This window comes from Moschus berezovskii, chromosome 21 (assembly GCF_049115385.1).
Source record: "Moschus berezovskii isolate FMDL1 chromosome 21, NW_MosBer_1.0, whole genome shotgun sequence".
In the NCBI taxonomy this organism is placed as follows: Eukaryota; Metazoa; Chordata; class Mammalia; order Artiodactyla; family Moschidae; genus Moschus; species Moschus berezovskii.
In genome coordinates this window covers 56,045,562-56,064,976 of record NC_142480.1, presented here as the reverse complement: position 1 = coordinate 56,064,976, position 19,415 = coordinate 56,045,562, and the positions used below count along the sequence as shown (strand labels likewise).

General features: G+C 42.5%; 1 protein-coding gene across 5 annotated transcripts in view; it reads right to left on the bottom strand.

The window, feature by feature from the left end:
* CHD2 (chromodomain helicase DNA binding protein 2) overlaps positions 1 to 19,415 on the bottom strand; it is a 112,552-nt gene that overhangs the window by 16,208 nt on the left and 76,929 nt on the right. For all 5 annotated transcript variants that reach the window (XM_055417732.2, XM_088829684.1, XM_055417735.2 and 2 more), the window contains 10 exons: positions 16,846 to 16,887; positions 16,152 to 16,291; positions 12,931 to 13,069; positions 12,591 to 12,741; positions 11,359 to 11,481; positions 10,005 to 10,133; positions 8,988 to 9,128; positions 7,111 to 7,245; positions 2,650 to 2,828; positions 585 to 684 (listed from right to left, as the gene is read on the bottom strand). In XM_055417732.2, the coding sequence (XP_055273707.1) occupies positions 585 to 684; positions 2,650 to 2,828; positions 7,111 to 7,245; positions 8,988 to 9,128; positions 10,005 to 10,133; positions 11,359 to 11,481; positions 12,591 to 12,741; positions 12,931 to 13,069; positions 16,152 to 16,291; positions 16,846 to 16,887 (1,279 nt within the window). The remainder of the gene's footprint in view (positions 1 to 584; positions 685 to 2,649; positions 2,829 to 7,110; positions 7,246 to 8,987; positions 9,129 to 10,004; positions 10,134 to 11,358; positions 11,482 to 12,590; positions 12,742 to 12,930; positions 13,070 to 16,151; positions 16,292 to 16,845; positions 16,888 to 19,415) is intronic.

Genomic DNA, 19,415 nt, shown 5'->3' with positions numbered 1-19,415 from the left:
CATTCCCTGCTACCAAAGAAGGGGCAGCATCTCCTGGGCACCTTTTCATGTCTGCTCCTTTACGCAAGTGGTTGGGACCCTGTGTACAAACGCTGAAGGACACCAAGGACACATGGCCCAGAGAGAACAGAAAACGCAGGCGCTGCCCACGACGTGGTCTTTCAGGAGCCACACTGATGAGCTACTGTATGACATGTGCATGTGGAAGGAAGGGCCTGGTGAATAAACGCTCCCAGGGCGTAAGAACACAGAGGACAGGCCCATGTCAGAACGCCAGCCCTGTCTGGCTCCCATACAACGGTGCTATCACCCATCAGGTCTCAGCCGACAGTCTGACCACTTGTGGAGCATGTGGACAAACTGCACGGCTAAGACGGTGGAAGAACCCAGCAGGCAAGAACCCACCCGTACCCCGTCTCGGGCCCAGGCCTCCACCTGTAAAGTAAGAGCAGAGAACCCCGGGCCCTTTCCGGACTACGAGTTTACAATCATCTCCTGAGGCAAAAACAGTAATGAGGGAACTTTTTTTGACAGAACTGGTTTTTATCTGTTTGTATGGATTAGGCTTAAATTTGTATTTTTACCTCTTCTTCTTGAGATCTTTTCTTATGAGCCATCTTGTATAACTTGTGCAATTTTCGAGCATCAAATTCTGTAAACTTGGAAACAAAAATCCATAGGTTCCTAAAAAAAAAAAAAAGAAAAGAAAAAAAATTTTTTCTGGTAAATTATAGAATTTAAAAAATAACTATCCTCTATATGGATGGCAAGTTAATTGATTTTGCTATACTTGGAATACTTTCCAAGTATAAAAAAATAGAGAAATAATCTTTCAGGTCTTGGCACCAATAACAAATACACCTTCAGACACTAACTAATGTCAACAGAATTTGACCGCGGGATCTGGAGACAAGGGTTCTGTCTCACAGCTAACACGCCTCTAATTTATTTCCTGACGCCTGTGACTTCAGACCTAACATCTTGCCCCACCTCTGTTCTCCCTGGACCCTCAGGGAGTCTGTCATCACCACCACCTCCCCAGGGACCCAGGGACAGTTGGGCAGCTCTGCACTGCTGCCCCTTCCTTCCTCCCAGTTGTCAGCACCACAGCCTGTCATCCCTGCCTTCAAAACTCCAAGCGACTGCTCCCCTGATTCCACTGTGCATGGCCTGACTGTCAACAGAGGAGTGACTGTTGAAGCAGATGTGGAGAACACAGAGGCACAGGTACCCTCGTGTGCTGGAAGGAAAGGCGTGCGTCCTGGAGGGCAGTCACACCAACCACGCAGTGCCGCTCAGAGCACTGTCCAGCTCCTGACCAGTAAACCTGCTGCCTCCTACAGAAAGTCATTTACCTTTCTCTCTTAAGCCTTCGTAGCAGCACTTCAGTCATCTTAACAACCTGCTTTAAATCCTAAGAGTCACTTTCCAGGCTTTGTTGAAGCCTGAGAACTCTCCCATCTAAGCAGGTCCACTCTGCTCTCCCACGCCAGCTCAGTCTACCTGCCTGCCCCTTGCAAGACTTCCCTCCCTGACTACTCCTCTGCACTGGTTTCTACCTTCTTGGAATTCCTACTAGACTTGATCTTCCAAGCACCACTTCATGAGGGACAGTTTCTTATGAGTGGGCAAGGAATGACTTCTGAATCACAGCAGGCCAGGACTACAGTACCCAGCGCATCTAAACACAGACTGGCCACAGTGCACAGTATCCAGCCTAGCTTCATGGAACTACACGCTAGGATGATGAGCTCTTGTTATCTTCCAATAGGGGTTAAGCTGGGTCAAAAGAGAGCCAGAGGGCTAGATACAGGGATCCACAAGTTGGGAACAGGCTAAGAGCAAAGTCAAGTCACATTTCAAAACTTAAATGTTCTTTTCTCATGGCTGTGAATCATACTATGAATAGCATCATGACAGAGGTTTTCTTAAATCTCCTTTTCACTCAAAAAATCCATCCACTGATGTTAGGCATATTACACAAAGATAATTAACTGTGAAGTATATGAGTTCAGTGTAACTGTGGAGTACAGAAAGAGACTTAACATTACAATTCTCTTTGAGAAATTCCAGGCACGTTTTATAAACATCAGAAATGAATTATAAATGAATCTATGTTAAGTCATGATGCCTTACAAACTGAAGTTCTGGATTAACTGCATTAATCCAAATTACTACTAGAGCTCTTCAACTATTAGAGAGAAGAAAACTCAGAGCTCTGGCGGTTTGAGCTTTTGCCTCCTCTTATTAGTTGATACAGAACTAACCAACCAGTTATGTCATCTCTGACTATTAACCTGAGATGGGTAGAGTAGTGAAATTATAGATGATTTCCATCCCTTCCAGGTTCAAAGACTGAGTCTATGCTGAGGACAGGCCAGCAAAGCCAGTATCACAGTATTTCTCTCATAAAATAATAATATCATCCTACCCAGTCAAGACTGGTCTCAGAGGAATAGGCAATTTCAGGAAAAGAAAACTGAAGCCTGCAGGTATGCTGCCAATCGTCGGCTTTTGCTAAGAAAAAATTTTTGTCATTAGGTGGCTGTGTCATGTTGTATAAAACAAAAATAGAATCCCTGACGCACACACTCTGTCACCAAGTCAGAACAGGCAATCCGACAGGCATGAGAGGCCACGGCGGGTTACCTCCTCCACAGTTTGATGTGCTCCTGGTCTGAGTAAGCTTTGAGGCACTCAGCTATCCGGTCCCCGATCTTCAGCAGACAGTTTCGGGTGTGCTCCAGCTGCTCCTGGACGCTGAGCCCCTTGTCAGGCTTGTCCAGCTGTTTCAGTGCCTTCTTCACAGGCCGCATCCTCTCCTTACACTGCGACAGAGAAGGGACATAAGTCATCGCATCCCACAATTACTGTGCCCTGAATTCCCAGAGCACATACAGCCCCACTCAGGCCACATGATCACTTGCAGAGAAGCAGGGGAAGAAAGGCAGGGCAACAAGGAAAAATATTACAGGGTTGCAAAAACTTGAGGTTCCGGTCTCAGCTCCATTGCTCAGAGCAGTGACATTCACACCTTACTCGGCCTCCAGAACACTGCTGTTTCCTCATCTGCCAGAGGGGCATTCATGAAGAAAATCAAATGAGAAGCAGAATTACAGACCTAACCTGAAAACCTGGCACCACAAAGTACCTAAAACTGTAGGGTAAAATATTTACAAGTCCTTTAGGCTTATAAGAAACTGAGGGAAAGGCTCCCAGATAAAGACAGTGGACTGAACATATGAAACTTTTTCTCCCTGTCTCCATCCACTAACACAACAGGAAAGGAATTGACTTCAGAAGAGAGAAGCCCACAAAGACAAGGGAAATGCAAGGAACAACAACAGCAAACCATTACAACAAGTGAAATCACTTAATAGATAAATAGAGAGGTGAGAGCCAACCCGATTTATGCTGCAAACTTATTCCCCCAAAGGCTTGCTAAGTATCACTGGCAGTAGGGGCTGAAGGCTGAAAATAAGGAATTTTTTTTTTTTTAAAGACTGCCTAAAAGGAACAGATACTCAGATTCATTATGGACACCCAGATCTCTAACTCTGCCCAACAACATGTATGGAAGCTTCTTCTCTGGAGAGGATAAAAGCCTTTTAATTGGGCTACACAGGCAGAGTCGAGGGGCAAGGCTGCTGCACTGAAAACAGCTTTATATGGAATACATGCGCAATATATGCATATTACATGAGCCATCAACCAGCTTGTTTTTGTTTTCTTTCTTTTTTTTTTTTGCCTCTCAGATTCCAGAATGAAGAAATCCAGGTCTTAATCTTCCATCAGGAGAACTGGAGGATTCTTGTGCCTAAAACCTGACTACCCAAGAGCAAGACCCAAAAGATGCTGACCACCCCACTGAAGTTTTCTGAGGAAGCAGCCCAGCCAGATCACCCTACGAAGAACACTCAAAGCCAATCAAGTGCCACTCACATGCTCAGAGGTTCCAATCAGAAGTTCAATTCTTACTCTTAAATATAAGAAGACAACCAAGAAGCACCAAGCCATCTGAAAAAATCTAACACAAATGATGGAAAACAAATCTAGGAGAAAAATATGGGGGAAGAAGATCTTGCATATAAACTATGACAAGAGAAGTGAAAGCCTCAAAAGAAATAATGGCATTTCTCCTCAGAAATAAAGCTGAGGAGATTTCCAAGAAACGCAGGATTGACAAGTAGAAAATATTTTAAGATGATATCAGGGACCACTCCCAGAGTCCAACGTCCGAAAACAAGGATAAAACTAAGAACTGAGGAGGAAATTACCAGAAAGTAAGTCAGAAGTATTTCTCTGACCTGTAGGGCATAGTTGTCAGCCACTAAGTATCCAGTGTAAGGAAGGCACATGTCCATGTAACTGCGTAACAATGAAAATCTAACAAACTCCCATCACTTCGTGATAATCTCCATAGCCATATATCTAAAATCTGCTTTTCAGTATTAAAGTTTTAAAAAGGACACAAAATAAACTGGAAGATACCTGTAATGACTGTAACAGACAAAAGATTAGTATCATGAACAAGATTCCTATAGAAAAGATAAGGGTTACCCGTAATCACTTTTAAAAATCCAGATGCATATCAGAATTACCTTGAAGTTTTTTGAGAAATACAAATGCTCAAGTATTGGGAAAGAAAAAAAAAGGTATGGATATAAAAGTTACCTAGAATAGGCAAAAGACATGAACAGGCAATTCACTGGAAATACGAATACCTGATAAATATGAAAATAAATGTTCAACACCACCACTAGCCAATCTTTTCATACCTCTTGCTGCTGCTGCTGCTGCTAAGTCACTTCAGTCGTGTCCGACTCTGTGTGACCCCATAGACGGAAGCCCACCAGGCTCCCCCTTCCCTGGGATTCTCCAGGCAAGAACACTGGAGTGGGTTGCCATTTCCTTCTCCAATGTGTGAAAGTGGAAAGTGAAAAGTGAAAGTGAAGTCGCTCAGTCGTGTCCGACCCTTAGCGACCCCACAGACTGCAGCCTACCAGGCTCCGCAAAAATTAAGAAGTCAGAAATTACCAAGTGTTTCCAAGACTGGGAAGCACCTAGTACTCACACTCATCATTAGAAAGAGAGCAAATCTTTACAACTGCCTTGAAGATGAATTCTACAACATCTAATAACACAGGAGATGTGCAGACCCAAAGAAAACACCTGGCTTTTCTGCACAAGCTACACACTAGAGAAGCTATTACACACACGGATGACAATATATTTACAATTTCACTGTAGCCAATTTGTAGTGGTGAACATTTGGAAAACCCCAATGTCCATCAGTAGGATAAAGAACGAATTGTGGAAATCATAAAACAGAATAATAGGAAACACTGAAATCAAAGACACAATTAACAACATGAATAAATCTCAGAAGTGTGCATGCTGAAGCAAGTTACAAGATATATGGAGTGGCATTTATCAGTAGGTTCCAGACATGAAAAGCAGCAGTTCATGCTGTTTATGGACACTTGGGAGGATGTGCAGTATAATGGGAAGAACCCAGACTCTTGGGTCAAATTGCCTGGGTCAGATCTTAGCTCTACATCTTAACTCTGTGAAAAAAGACAAGTTATGTAACTCTCCTCACATTATTTTTTAAGGGGTAAAACAGAGATAATACTTACCTCACAGGTTGTCATGGAGAAAATATACAAAAAGCACACTAACAATGCCTGGCTGATTATGTGAGCTATTACTGTCTTTAAAGATATTAAGTAGTAAAACTCTAAAGTCACACATGAGAACTATGACACATGAGAACTACATCGAACTTCGAACTGTGGTCACTTCTGGGGAGGAAACAAAGCAGGGCCAGGAGCTTCAACTTTATAGTCTGAGCCTTAAAAAGTTCAGACCTGACAAAACTTTATGGTACCTCTATCAATGTCTATTATATTTTTGAAATTTTTCTGTATTTTTAAAAGATATCATAACATAAAAACAAGAGTAAATGAGCTGGAATATATAAATGTGATTTCCTTCCTTTTTAATTCAGGTGCAGTTGATTGATGCTGCCTTCCTGGCTTAATGGTAAAGAATCTGCCTTCCACTGAAGGAAACGCAGGTTCGATCTCTGGGTCAGGAGGATCCCCTGGAGAAGGAAATGGCAACCACTGTAATATTCTTGCCTGGGAAATCCCATGGACAGAGAAACCTGGAGGGCTGTGGTCCACAGGGTTGCAAAGAATCGGGGGTGATTTAGCGACTAAACAAGAACAACAAACAGCTGATTTACAATGTTGTGTAAAAACCATTTTTAAAATAATATGGTACCACAGAAGCATTAGTTACTGATTTTCCCCTATAAACACTGGGTTGAGGAAGAAGCGAGACACAGATCAGAGAGCTGGCTGTGTACTGAATGTACTCGTTTCCTCACTTACTGAGTTACTTCTATCATCTACACGCACCTTAGAAGACAGTACTTTCCCTCAGCTCACAGGAAGAAGAGTAAAGAGATTTAAGAAAAATGAGCTAAGTGTGAAGAGAAAAAAAAATACACATGTGCATATAGGTTTCGGGAAACACACACACACAAAAGGGTAAAAAGAGAGAAGACTCTTACAGGCGAGGTCAAAATTCTATCCATTGCTGCCCCAGAGCAGGAATATTCTGAGAGTTGGAAGACCACTCTTTCTTGAAAACTCAATGAACGTACACTTAAATCAAGTGAGCAGTGACGTGTGGAAGTCTGGGAGAGGAAGAGACCTCAAGAGAGGGGGAGCAGGGGCACGAGTGTGGCACACTGAGGCGCACACCCGCAGCTCCGACGGGGCAAGGCCTGAGGGCGCGCTGGCCCGCCACCATCCTCGGCAAGGCCCGGCCCACGACGCTCCCCTCAGCCCCTCTGTCTCTTAGGAGGAGGCGCGCTGCGGCCAGGACCATACCCTCGGCCACGGCTTAGCTCCTCGCCCCACAGCACGGGAGCATGTGAGACAGGCCACGCTCACCACTGCTCCAGCTCACACGGCCAGGACCCCAGCCTGGTCTCAAGTCATGCTGCTTACTAGACCAACTGAGCCGGGCCCCAGGAACTAGGACAGGCGTGGCAAGCTCGGCAGCTGCAGACCCCGCACCCTCAGTTTCAGGACTTACTATGCTGAATGTCTCCTGGTCCAGATCATCCTCCTCATCCTCTCCAATGGGGACGGGTTCACTTCCTGCTGTGATATGCACAGGGCCCTGAGAGCGCTTGGATTTACTTGAAGATTTGGCATCACCACCTTTAGGCTTTTCAGAAAAGAGTTACAAGGAGTCATTGTCATTTGTGTGCTTCTGTCTTACAATTCAGACTTCTCTGCTGTGTCATGTCACTACAAGTGGGTATACCAGATGGCCTCAGTTTCGAGATATCATGAAGCCAAATTAATTAACAGTTTGATCATATACCATTCCCATTCCTGTCTCTAAACAGAGCCAATTATAATTTTAGCTTCATCAGTGCTATTTTGGTTTCTATCCCCTAATCGATGAAATGCACAAAAATGTCGTCAAGAGGTTAAGACTGTAAACTGAAGAGTTCCAGCAGAGGAGCAAGAAGCAACTTTATTAACAGCTTAAGAAGGAACATACGCTTCAATGTAAATAAGTAAAATATTTTAAGTGACTGAATTTATATGAATCCAGCTGGATGAAGCTCATTTATCCATGGATGAAGCTCATTTATCCATGAAAGGGTGCAGAATGATAGAAATACAGATACAAACTAACTTTAGCTACGAACTTTTAAAAAACATAAAACAATACTATGCTCTGCTTATGATTACATAATATGTAGGAAAAGTATAAAAACATGGGGAAGAAGGCTTCATACCAGTTTCAGAGTAGTGTTACAGAGGAGACTAGTGAAACTGGGAGAAGGAACAGAGGGGCGCTCCAGCTGAGGGGCGTTTGGTAACGGGTGTGTGGAACACCAAACACAGTAGCCGGAAAAAAACCCACTTGAAGTAAACAAGAAAAATGTTAAGAGCTGCAATATCTGTTGCTGGTACCAATATCTGGCACACGGTTGCTGGTTAAATCGTTCTCTGTGCATCTATTTTGTAAATATTTCATTTTAAAGGCACCTTTCTGCAGAAGCACAAATGCAAAGAAAGATATCTGTCACAATAGAGTTTATAACATTAAAAATTTGAAAGCAATGTCAATATGGGAAACTTAAATTACTTCCAAAAAGTTATAATCAAACAAAATCTTCCTTATCTACTAAAAATGACTTTAACTTTTATTTATTTGCTTGGAAAACTATTTGTGATATATTGTTATATGGGAAGAAAAGGCAATCCAAATAGCCTGGCCTAATTTTTCTAAAAATTTGTTACAAATTTTTATATTTGTTCTTATATGCATATATAAAAAAAAGTTTCATATGTCCTCATCAAGAAATCTGTTAAGACTTATAAGTGGTTGGTAGAATTCAGTTACTTGCCTGCTTTAACAATGATTGAAGATTAAATGAAAACTAACTCCATCAGAAGAAGTCAGCAAGATGCAACCCTGTACCAGAAATCTAGGTTTGGAAGGAACTTCATGAAACCCAAATATGTAGATTACACAATAACAAAGCTCTTAACCCATTCCTACTCTGGATAGTATCCGGTTTGAACTCTAAACCTGCATGTGTTCAGATTCATCTGTGGTCGCTGCTTTTCCACCGTGAGTCTGAGAACATGTATAAACTAACTTCCTGTCACATCTCATTCTAACACCCTCTCTAAAATGTGTAACAAAAGAGCAAGTGAAGGCTTCTACATTGAAGAATACCGCAACTCACACACTGCCCCCTCTCTGCAGGGAGAGCTGCGGGCATCCCGACAGGAAGCCCCATCCTTCCTCTCGGGATACAGTCATGACATGACGATTCTCTCAGGCCCTCAAACCCCGTTTTCTTTCTACATCCCAGCGGGGAACCCCAAAGGCCAGCGGGGAACCCCAAAGGCCGCGGGCTCCTGGAAAGCAGAGTGCGCCGATACCTTCTCCTTCTTGTCTCGCGATCGCTTCCTCTCCTTGTCCCCCTCCTTGTCTCTCCTGGAGCTCATCTGCTTCTCCTTGTTCTCCTTGTTCTCCTTCTTCTTCTGTTTCTTTTTTGTTGGACTTTTTTCTAAGCCATCATCCTAGAAAACAAATGGCGCTGTGAGCATTTGCCACGAACTTTATATTTCCTCATTTACTTTCTAGAAAAAGAAACTAAAAAGCACTGCCCTCAATGGTTCATCACTGCATCCACAGAAGTGTGTTCTCAAGCACACAGCCTTAAAGCCATCTGCTTCAACTGAAGCCTCTAGAGGCAGATGCTCTTCACTAACATTTTCTCTTTATTATTCACAGCAACTCAACAAAGGCATCATTACTCCATGGGAAAAACTGAAGACCAAAAAGATTATTGCCAGGTAGTAACTGGTAAGGTTGCTAGAATTTGAATTTATGTATGCTTGACTCAAATCCATGCTAGTTCATGTACCCACTGCTGAGCCTCCTGGAACTAACCTCAAAGTGCAACAAAATAAAATCCCATAAAGTTTTCAGTCACTGATTCAACAGGCTGAATACTACCAAGTTGCTTTTCACTTTCCTTAGACCAGAGGTTACAAACTGACAGATTTGGGCCAAATCTGATCCACAGAAGAGTTTTTTTGGCCCAACAATGAACTGCATCATAGGTGCCCCTATGCATGAGGCATGTACTCCCTGATTAACCAGTCTCCACCACTCCTTATCACCCCAACAGTGAGGATGACCATCAGCTGCCATTTATCACTAAATTTCATGGTTCCCTTTATTTGTTTTCATTATCTATGAATTTTTAAACACTGATTTTAAATGAACAACTATATCCTCCTCTCTCACAGGTTAAGCAAAGATACATGTATTTTCTATTTCCATTTTACCGACTCTGGTATGTAAACCAAACACACTTCCGATGGTTTTACACTAGCTGGAACAATAAATGTAACTTAGAAAATAATCTCAACTGAAATCCAGCTGCACACCTTTACTTCTCCCTCTTCTGATGGATTGTCTGAGTGTCGAGGAGATGAAAACTCAATTCCATGCTCATCTTTCAGCCTCGGTGCTTTGTTTTCCTTTTTCACTCGAGGCTTCCGTTTCTTTAATTTGGCCTGGAAACGAGAAGAAAATGATGATAAAACTACAAATCAAGTCCCTCAAAAGCATGACCACATAACATTATGATTCTTTGAATAGCAGCAGTCACATAATTCAAAAGAGGAAACTCAAAAGAAAATTCAAGGTAGAGAAATCAATTTTATCTGAAGGATAAAAAAATAAATCATCCTGTGCCTCACAAAAATGTCCATATTCGTGAACCCAATGACTCCATTTTTTGGAATTCAATCTCAAGACAAAATTCAAAAGAAGGAAAAACACCTTATGCACAAATACGAAGAAAGATAATATGCAAAAGATAGTAACAGGAACATAAAAAAAAAGGAGAAGCATGCTGTATCTAAAAATAAGGAAAATGTGTTTATCTACTCAGGTACAGTATTATCCAAAAGTAAAAAACATGGTTTCATCTCTCTCTCCAGAACCTAACTTACAGAATATCCTCAACACATTATGTGAAGAACGACATTAATTACGTAATGGCACTTTGTTAAGGACAAAGTATGGGATTGGGGTTTTTTTTTTTTTCTAAAATTTGCCTTGTTTATAACGCAGGGAAATTAACACAGATGGCACAGCTCTGGGAGCACTGAAGGAGTATGCACACACAAAGGCTACTGGAACTGGCTATAACCTGTACTATCTCCTACTGTGATTTGCATCTTTCCAGGCTTGAGGAGAAATGAAAAGCTGAGGAAATAAAAGGTAAAGCTCAGAGGAGTCCATTAGTAACCAGCTGAAATCTTTCACTGAGCAGGTAAGGTCACTGCAACTGCAGTCCACTTTCTGAATTAACTGTGTATCCCAATTACCCATTTTATCCCTGGGACTTGTGACTACACGGGGCCAGTGTTAGCTGGAACAACAGGCAAACCCAGCGATATTCAGACAGTAACAAGATCTATGTTCCAAAACTAAGGAAACGGCATAAAGCAGCAGCGACACTCTATCTAGACGAGTGGCACTGGGAGAGATGAGAACTATTTTGAGGCAGCATTCTAAGAGAATGGGTTTATGCCAAGGTGTTTAGGTCAATTACAACATGAACAATCCTACCATTACCAACCAAACCATTACCACTGAATTCCCAACAGCAACACCTGGCAAGGAGAGGGTAGCATTCTGTGCCGCACCCGGAAGGGGCATCTCTTGCCCACCTAACCCTGCAGGGCAGGAGCCTCGGGCCCCGGGGGACGCCCGGGAGGCAGCTGCACTCACCTCTTCCCCGCCTGTCACGGCGCCCTCCTTCTCCAGACTCTTCCTGAGCAGCTTCAGCAAGTAGTCTGCTCGGGTCTGCAGCTGCTTCCCCTGGGGCTTTTTATCTGTCTCCACGGGCAGAATCTTCAACAGGAAAGGAAGAGAAGCACCCAGCATGGCCCACAGCCCGGTTAGTGGATCAGGATGAACAGAGATGACAAACAGCTGAACGATCCTTTCCCTCCCCAACCACCCAGAACACAGATAAAGCCTCAGATCCTATCTCATGTCCATGGCTCCCAGTCACTGAACATCCCTTATGAGCCGTTCTCATTTTACAAAATGGGATGGAGAAATCCAGCTCTCCCACTGGCTCCTACCTGTGCTGTTAACAGGGTAGAACAACTCAGGTAGGAGGGGCTTGTTGGCTTCGTCTGCTAGAGCATCCCAGCCGTCGTGGATTTCCTCCTTCCAGGAGCAGGGAATCCCTGGAGCTAGGTTAAAGCTTCGTTTTAGATTGAAAATGCTTCTTAGAGCATTGCCGGAGAGCACTGAGCTATGCCAGGACACAGCTGGACCTCCTGGCCAGGCTGGATGTGGTCTCAGTGCTTATGGCAGGGTGCCGGCACCCTCTGAGAACACCGCACCTGGGATGAGCGCTGAGTGACGTGCCAGGAAAAGCCCTGCCGGGAGCCCAACATGGAGAGCATCCTATGAAAATTTGAGCCAGTCAGCTTTCCCTGCTTACAGCTCTGAGCACGGCCTCACTACTAGGCAGCCTGATGTGCAACGGATAGGGTGGGAGGCTTGATTTTGTGGGAGAAGTACAGCCCGTGTTTAATTCCATTACAAAAAATACCAAAGCACGGCTCATTCTTTCTCCAGGTGGAGAACTGATCCAATATCATTTTAAAGAAAGTGCCAACAACTCAGGCTGAGGAATGCTTTTATTATTAATAATCCAACCCTGGTATTTGTTGCAATGAGATCTAACCTACGATAAATATCAGAATTTTAAGATTTCTCCTATGTATTTCCCCAAAATTTCACCTGGCTATTATCTTCAGCTCTGAAATAGTGCCACAGTCCACTAAAGACAGTAATGTTTTCAAGGTTAGAAACCCCAGGAATTTACTGTTGTACTAATCTTCAATTTGATCCCCCACCCCTCAGAAAACAGTTAAAAGTAAGTCATTGATATAAAGATATACAACAAATCTTCTAGAACTCTCCAGCACCACAGAATCACTTACTTTGTCCGTCAGCTTCAGCTCCGGGTCCGTTTTAATCAGCTCCCAGTTTCCATAGCCATGCTCATAAATCCCCAGCAACAGGCGAGAGTCATCCTCCACGCCCCACTCGACGTCGAAATGCGCAGCTTTGACGCGGCAGGACAAGCAATATCTGAAACGAGTCCCAGAGCAGGAGGGCGTGAGAGGAGAGGCCTTTCTGACTCGGAAAGAAACACAAATGAACAGACAAAGCACTCCAGTACCTCAGAGAAAAGACAATGAAAATACTACATGTAACTGTAACTTCAAATCCATTTTCTAATGGCACAACCACCCGTGCGTGGGTACATGTTATACTCACTTTTTTTTTTCTTCAGGGTCTACAGGGATAGATTTATGTAGCATCTCAAACTCTTCTTCATGTTGGATAATAGATTTCACATTAACCTGAACCCCAGATATCTTGATAGTTGGGCCTCTCTTTTTCCCTGGTCCTTTCCCTAAAGAACATCAATTGCATATTTGTTACGTGAGAAATCACTGCTGTTTCACAGAAAATGTAAGTGAACAATCCTAAATGCTCTCTTATTCCCTCAATATATATCTCTGGTTTACTGTTAATCCAAAGATATAATCAATAAGGCAAAAAATGTTCTCAATGTTTGTAAAATAATCTCTGAACAGTTCAGTTTTTTAAGATTCAGAATTTTTCAGTCCAGCAGTGTTTATAATTGTACTTTAACCTTCCTCTTTGTTTTATACTTTGGCTCTAAAATTAATTAATGAAAGAAGATTTTCAAGGAGTAATATAAACACGTAAGAATTTTGTTTTTCTAACTCACCAATAAATTTAAGATGAACTTCTTATAAAAGCCTGAGATCAACTTAATACCTAACACATTTGAAAGGATGAACAAAATAAGTCATTGAAAGGTTATCCCTAGCTCGAGTCTCAAATTAAAGTAATCCTAGAGGCAAAAACAAAGCAGGTCAACTCTAACTACAGACTTTCAGGCCAAAGTCGAAATCCATGAGATAATGACACTTGTCTGTGAGAGAAAAGACAGCCCTGGGGACAGGGATGAAGGCAAGGTTCTCCATGTGTTCCTAGTTTTGCAGGTCTGACTTTGGGCCACGCAAATGGTTTACATAATTAAAAAACACAGTTTCATAAAAACAAGAAAAGTACTCCCTAGAAACTGAAATGTAAACAAAAGATACTAAAAAATATACTAAAAAAAGACACTGCTGCTGCTGCTAAGTCACTTCAGTCGTGTCCGACTCTGTGTGACCCCGTAGATGGAAGCCCACCAGGCTCCCCCATCCCTGGGATTCTCCAGGCAAGAACACTGGAGTGGGTTGCCATTTCCTTCTCCAATGTGTGAAAGTGAAAAGTGAAAGTGAAGTCGCTCAGTCATGTCCGACCCTTATCGACCCCACAGACTACAGCCAACCAGGCTCCTCCATCCATGGGATTTTCTAGGCAATAGTACTGGAGTGGCTTGCCATTGCCTTCTCCGAAAAAAAGACACTAAAAGATACTATTATAAGTTGGTAGCATAACCACACAAAGAAAAACTTCAAACAATTTTAAAGCACGGTACTTTGTATATTGCTAATGTATGTATTTTAAGGACAAAAAGAAATGCAAAGGAATCAGACTTTGCATTGAGAAGTCTTACTGTTAACAGTAACACTGGGGGAATTCCCTGGCAGTCTAATGGTTAGGACTCAAGGCTTTCACTGCCATGGCCCAGGTTCAATCCAAGGAACTAAGACCAGGCAAGCTGAGAGACAGCCAAAACAAACAAAAATCCAAACCAAAAAAGCCCAGTAAAATTGGGTATTACTATTTGGAAATATGTGTAAGACAAATACATGATTATGCTAACATTTCTAGGAACAAAAATTTCTTGGCTTGAAAAAAGAGGTATCAATAATCTTACATTAGAATTGGAAATTGGATTCAGGAATACACTAAGTGCCAGTTTATAGAAAATACAGGTATATGGAAGGGGCTTCCCTGGTGGCGTATTGGTAAAGAACTCGTCTGCCAATGCAGGAAACCTGGACTCAATGCCAGTATATAGAAAATACAGGTATATGGAAACAAGTAGCAATCCATCAGAGGAAACAATCCATCAGATTCAGATTGTGAATAAGCACAGAAAGAGGTATGTGGGCAAGGGGGCACCCGTCACAAGGAAATATTCCCAGATACGCTGTGAGATGGACACAGCAAGGCACAACCGCATGCATGCTGCATCAGCAATGGTCTGAAATTAGTATCTATCCCTTTTGTGAACATCTATATTTTTTACATTTCTAGAAAGAGACAAGAAACAGGGATAGCTGGTTTTCATTTTTGAGCCATAGGAGTGTAATACTTATTCAAACCAATTACAAGGAGAAAAGAAAAACACTGTAATGCTAAGGTTCACTTTTGAATGTATTCTGGGTGTTGGAAAAGCACAAGTTTGGATCAGTGTCCATACCACTCAAGTTAAGTTTTTCTTTCTTTCACATGGGGAAAAAAAACAAAAATCACACCTAAAAATGTTTTCAACTATATTCAAGGTATTTTAAAGTTCTATTACTTTCAGTAACAGAATAAAAAAGAAAATTTCAGAGCAGATAATGCTCTACTTGGTGAAACAGCTAACATTGCAAACCAAACACAACAAGCACTCCACAGGTATGAAATATTCAAGTGGCCATCCAAGCCCACTGACTCAGGGCTACTGCTCCATTCTGCACCAGACCCTTGAGAGGCTATCGCTCGTCTCCGATCTTGCAGCTGAGAACTATCAGGACCAAGATTCCAGGTACACTAGTTGCCTCCTACGTGTGAACCCTTAATCACAGCTGACAGAGCCTCCTGTGAGTAACCTCAGGGAAGGGAGACACAAGAACGGAGGCAACCGCACAGATACAGCACAGTCCAGGGAACTGGAATGGTCCCACCTTCATCTCTTTGAGGTTCAACTATAAGGGTGTCCTTTAACAACAAGGACTTCAGCTCTCTCCTGGCACCTCCTGCTTGTAGAGGACCAGCAAAAGTAGTTTTGGTGCAAAAGAGAGAACATGCTACACGTCAAATTCAATTACAACAAATTCCACTGCCAAGAAAGTCTCCCTCTAACAAAGAGTTTTATAATATTCAGCTACTGCTTTGTCTATTTGGATTAATTCTCTAACTCCTTTATCACAAGAAAACAACACCTGTACGTGCATCCAAGATAATTACTACTGGTGGTCTGTAATGCACTCACTTGCAGCCACAATACAAATGTGCCTGGTCAGGCTTTACCTCCTCAGATCTTTACATCATTCAAACCAACCTGAACTTTCTACAGTAATATTAAAAGAAACCATTCCGCTTGTTCAGTGCTCTGCACCCTGGCAAGTCAACTTCGTTTGGGAGTAAATCTTCGGGATCTAACAACTGAGCTCACATACGGCAGGTGAGAATACACACTTCAAACAATGAGGGAAGCACACGGTACAGCGTGAAGACCGAGGGCAGAGCAGAGGCCCCAGTCCCGGCCTCCGAGCGTCACCGCGGCAGGCTGGCGGACTTACCCTCACTGGCATTTTCTTTCAGCTGCTCTTCATATTCCTGCATTGCTGACACACAGCTGTTGTGGATCAGTTCCCCCAAGCGCTTCAGATCCGCCACAGACTTATCCACCAGCTCGGCATCACGCGCTATGCACTCCAGCCTGAGGAGACAGACACCAGGACACACCTCAAGGCCCTGTGCCCCTGGGAGGTGCCGCCTGGTTTTGCATGAGCTTGCTCCTGCAAAGACACTTTTCTCCTCATTCCTCAACTGACTGTTCCAAGCTCCAACAAGAACCCTCCAGAAGGGACTATGACTAACTTATTCACTTTCCATCTTAAAGAATTTGACTTGGAAGAGTCCATAAAAGCAGACTAATTCAGAAAACAGGGGAAAGGGTTCAGCTTTCTTCATTAACTAAATGGGCTGTCGGGTAAAGCACCCAGGAGCTATTAGCACTAGTTTGCTTCCTCGAGCTCACTTTCCTTTCTCCAGCCTACTTCCATTCACTGCAATGTTCCTAGAAGCAAAGTTCAGTTACATTTGCAACACGTTTTGTTGATCTCCAAGTCATCTGGAGCATGTCATGTCTAAAAATCAGACTGTCAAAAGGTGCCAGACCTTAAAAATGGAAAATAGAACCAAAAAAAGAAACTGCTACATAATAGAACGGAAAAAGAGGTGGATAAGAAACTATTGTGTTACTAAGCTTACCGTTCAAGAGGGAGACCAAACTTCTTATATGCCTTGATGAACCTAGGAAAATGATTAATAAATCACATTTAAAAAGCAGACTTCAGCTATGCTGGTGCAAACACATCCTGTGATGAAGTATAAGCCATAAAAATGGTCAAAAAGGGATTTTGCCCAATCCTTGCAACTGCCACTAAACGAATGCATATTGAATGCCTTTGAAAATGGCCAACTTAAAATTAGTGCTAAAAAGCTTTTGAAACCAAAGATCAACTTTATTCTCAGTGACTGGTCATGAAACTGCTGAGGGATGTAATTGAGTACGGTGGCTTAACTCTAGTACTATCATTTTTAGAAGGTACAAGTTTATAGGTAATAGGTAATAAATGATTTAATAACCACAACTCTTATCATAAAATCCAATAGAGTTTCACTGGTCTATTCAGTCCACTGCTGTTACTTTCAATTCCATACTACAATATTTTCCAATATGTTCTGGTCAATAATACAACTAGAAGAGTTTTAGGACTGCCTCAAGTACTTTTTGTAATAAGGCAAAGTAAAATAAATATGATTTTAAACTTTTTAGGCAAAACTATTTTGGAAACTCTGACTCCTTCTGCCAAACGGTGTCTCCAACCTAAAACCTAATCATCCTTCCACAAGTCTCTAGTCTAAACTATGCTAAATGCCAATATATGTGTGATCTGTTCCCCTCCCTAAAGCCAACCACTAGCACTTTCACTAAAAAAGCAAGAGTCACAATACATGAAGGGCATCGCTGTAAAATGCCAAATTATCTGGTTAGGTAACAGTGAAAGAAGAGATACCATGGAGAAAAAAATGAAGAGAGAAGGCACAGCAGTTCTTAAAAATGGTGATGAATATGACAATAGCTAAGAAACAATATTAAAGGAATAGCATGGACACAAGGATTAGGAAAGTACTATATGTGAAAGCAAGCCTGAGGGTTATTCCTCAACTCTACATTTGTTTTTCTTGACATATACTGAAATATTTTACATCTGAAATAATATGTCCTTTGAGCCTACTTCAAAATAATAGTGAGACAGAGAAGCATTCTAGGAATGATGGAGTAATAAGGACCTCTGAAAATCTGCTCCTTCACAAAAGCAACAAGAACACTGGCAAAAACTGTCCAAGTCAACTTTGTTGGAATGCTGGAAATTAATCAAAGACTTGCAGCCTACTTACAAGCATATATTCAAGAAAATAGCTGAATCTCAGTATGAATGGTGAGCTCTCTGCCGTTCTGACTTGCTCTATTTCCCATGCCCTCTCCCCAGCACCAAGACTGCCTTGAAAACCACTTTAACAGCTACAGCAGCTGCACAATCAGCCACACAGCAGCCATTACAGGGAGCAGAACGGGTTCGGAGCTCCACAGAAACTCCTTCCCCAGAGAACAGTGCTATCTGGCCTGACCGACCATGCTCAGAGAAACTCCATGTTCAGGCTTGTCTTCATTTGACTTGGGTCTTTGTGAAGACACTGTCCATAGTTCATCAGTCAAAAATTAATTAGAGACAAAGGTTTAACACCATGGCTGCCTACAGCAGGATTATAAGCTGGGGATAAACAAGCTGATCAAGAACTGTGATGGAAAAACTGGGGTGAAAAGATGTTCAGAGGTGTCTTTGAAAAGCTCAGGCATATTCCCGGGAATCTAGAAGGCTACACATGTGTAGGGCTGTGTGCAGGCACGAGAAGCTGTTAATCTCTCACCTCTGACCAGTCTGCAGGCTCCACACAAACAGGAGCTGAGGATAAGGCAAAGTCGCAAACTGCCTGCCAGAGCCCTGAACACGTGCCTCAACACTCACAAGGAGTCCTTCAGCAAAGACTGGAGATTTACTGTTTGGTAGACTTAAGGTGCTTAAGAAAATCTCTGCCCAGTGATTAGCTGAGCTCTAAGCTAAATGAGCAGAGACTTCAAATGACAGACACTTCACAGAACTAGTCCTGCTGCTGCCAAGTCACCTCAGTCGTGTCCGACTCTGTGTGACCCCATAGACGGAAGCCCATCAGGTTCCCCCGTCCCTGGGATTCTCCAGGCAAGAACACTGGAGTGGGTTGCCATTTCCTTCTCCAATGTGTGAAAGTGAAGAAGTCGCTCAGTCATGTCCGACCCTTAGCGACCCCATGGACTGCAGCCTACCAGGCTCCTCCGTCCATGGGATTTTCCAGGCAAGAGTACTGGAGTGGCTTGCCATTGCCTTCTCCGCAGAACTAGTCCAGAAGTCACTAAATAAGCAAACGATGACAACAACGACCAGCAAACACAAAAAACGGGCTGGCAGGGGGATTCTGAGGTCCAGACTAGCCACATTTTACTACTTAAAACGTCCAGTGTTCAACAAGAAGTTATAGGAAACAAGCAAGTATAATCCATATACAGGGAAAGAAGGCAGTTTTCAATGGAAATAGTCTCTAGAAAATCCAAAAGTTGACCTTAATAGACAAAGGATTTAATCAACTATTGTAAATATATACAAGAACTAAAGGAATCCATGTCTGAAGAATTTAATGAAAACTTGAGAATGATGTATCACTAAATGGAGAATATTAGC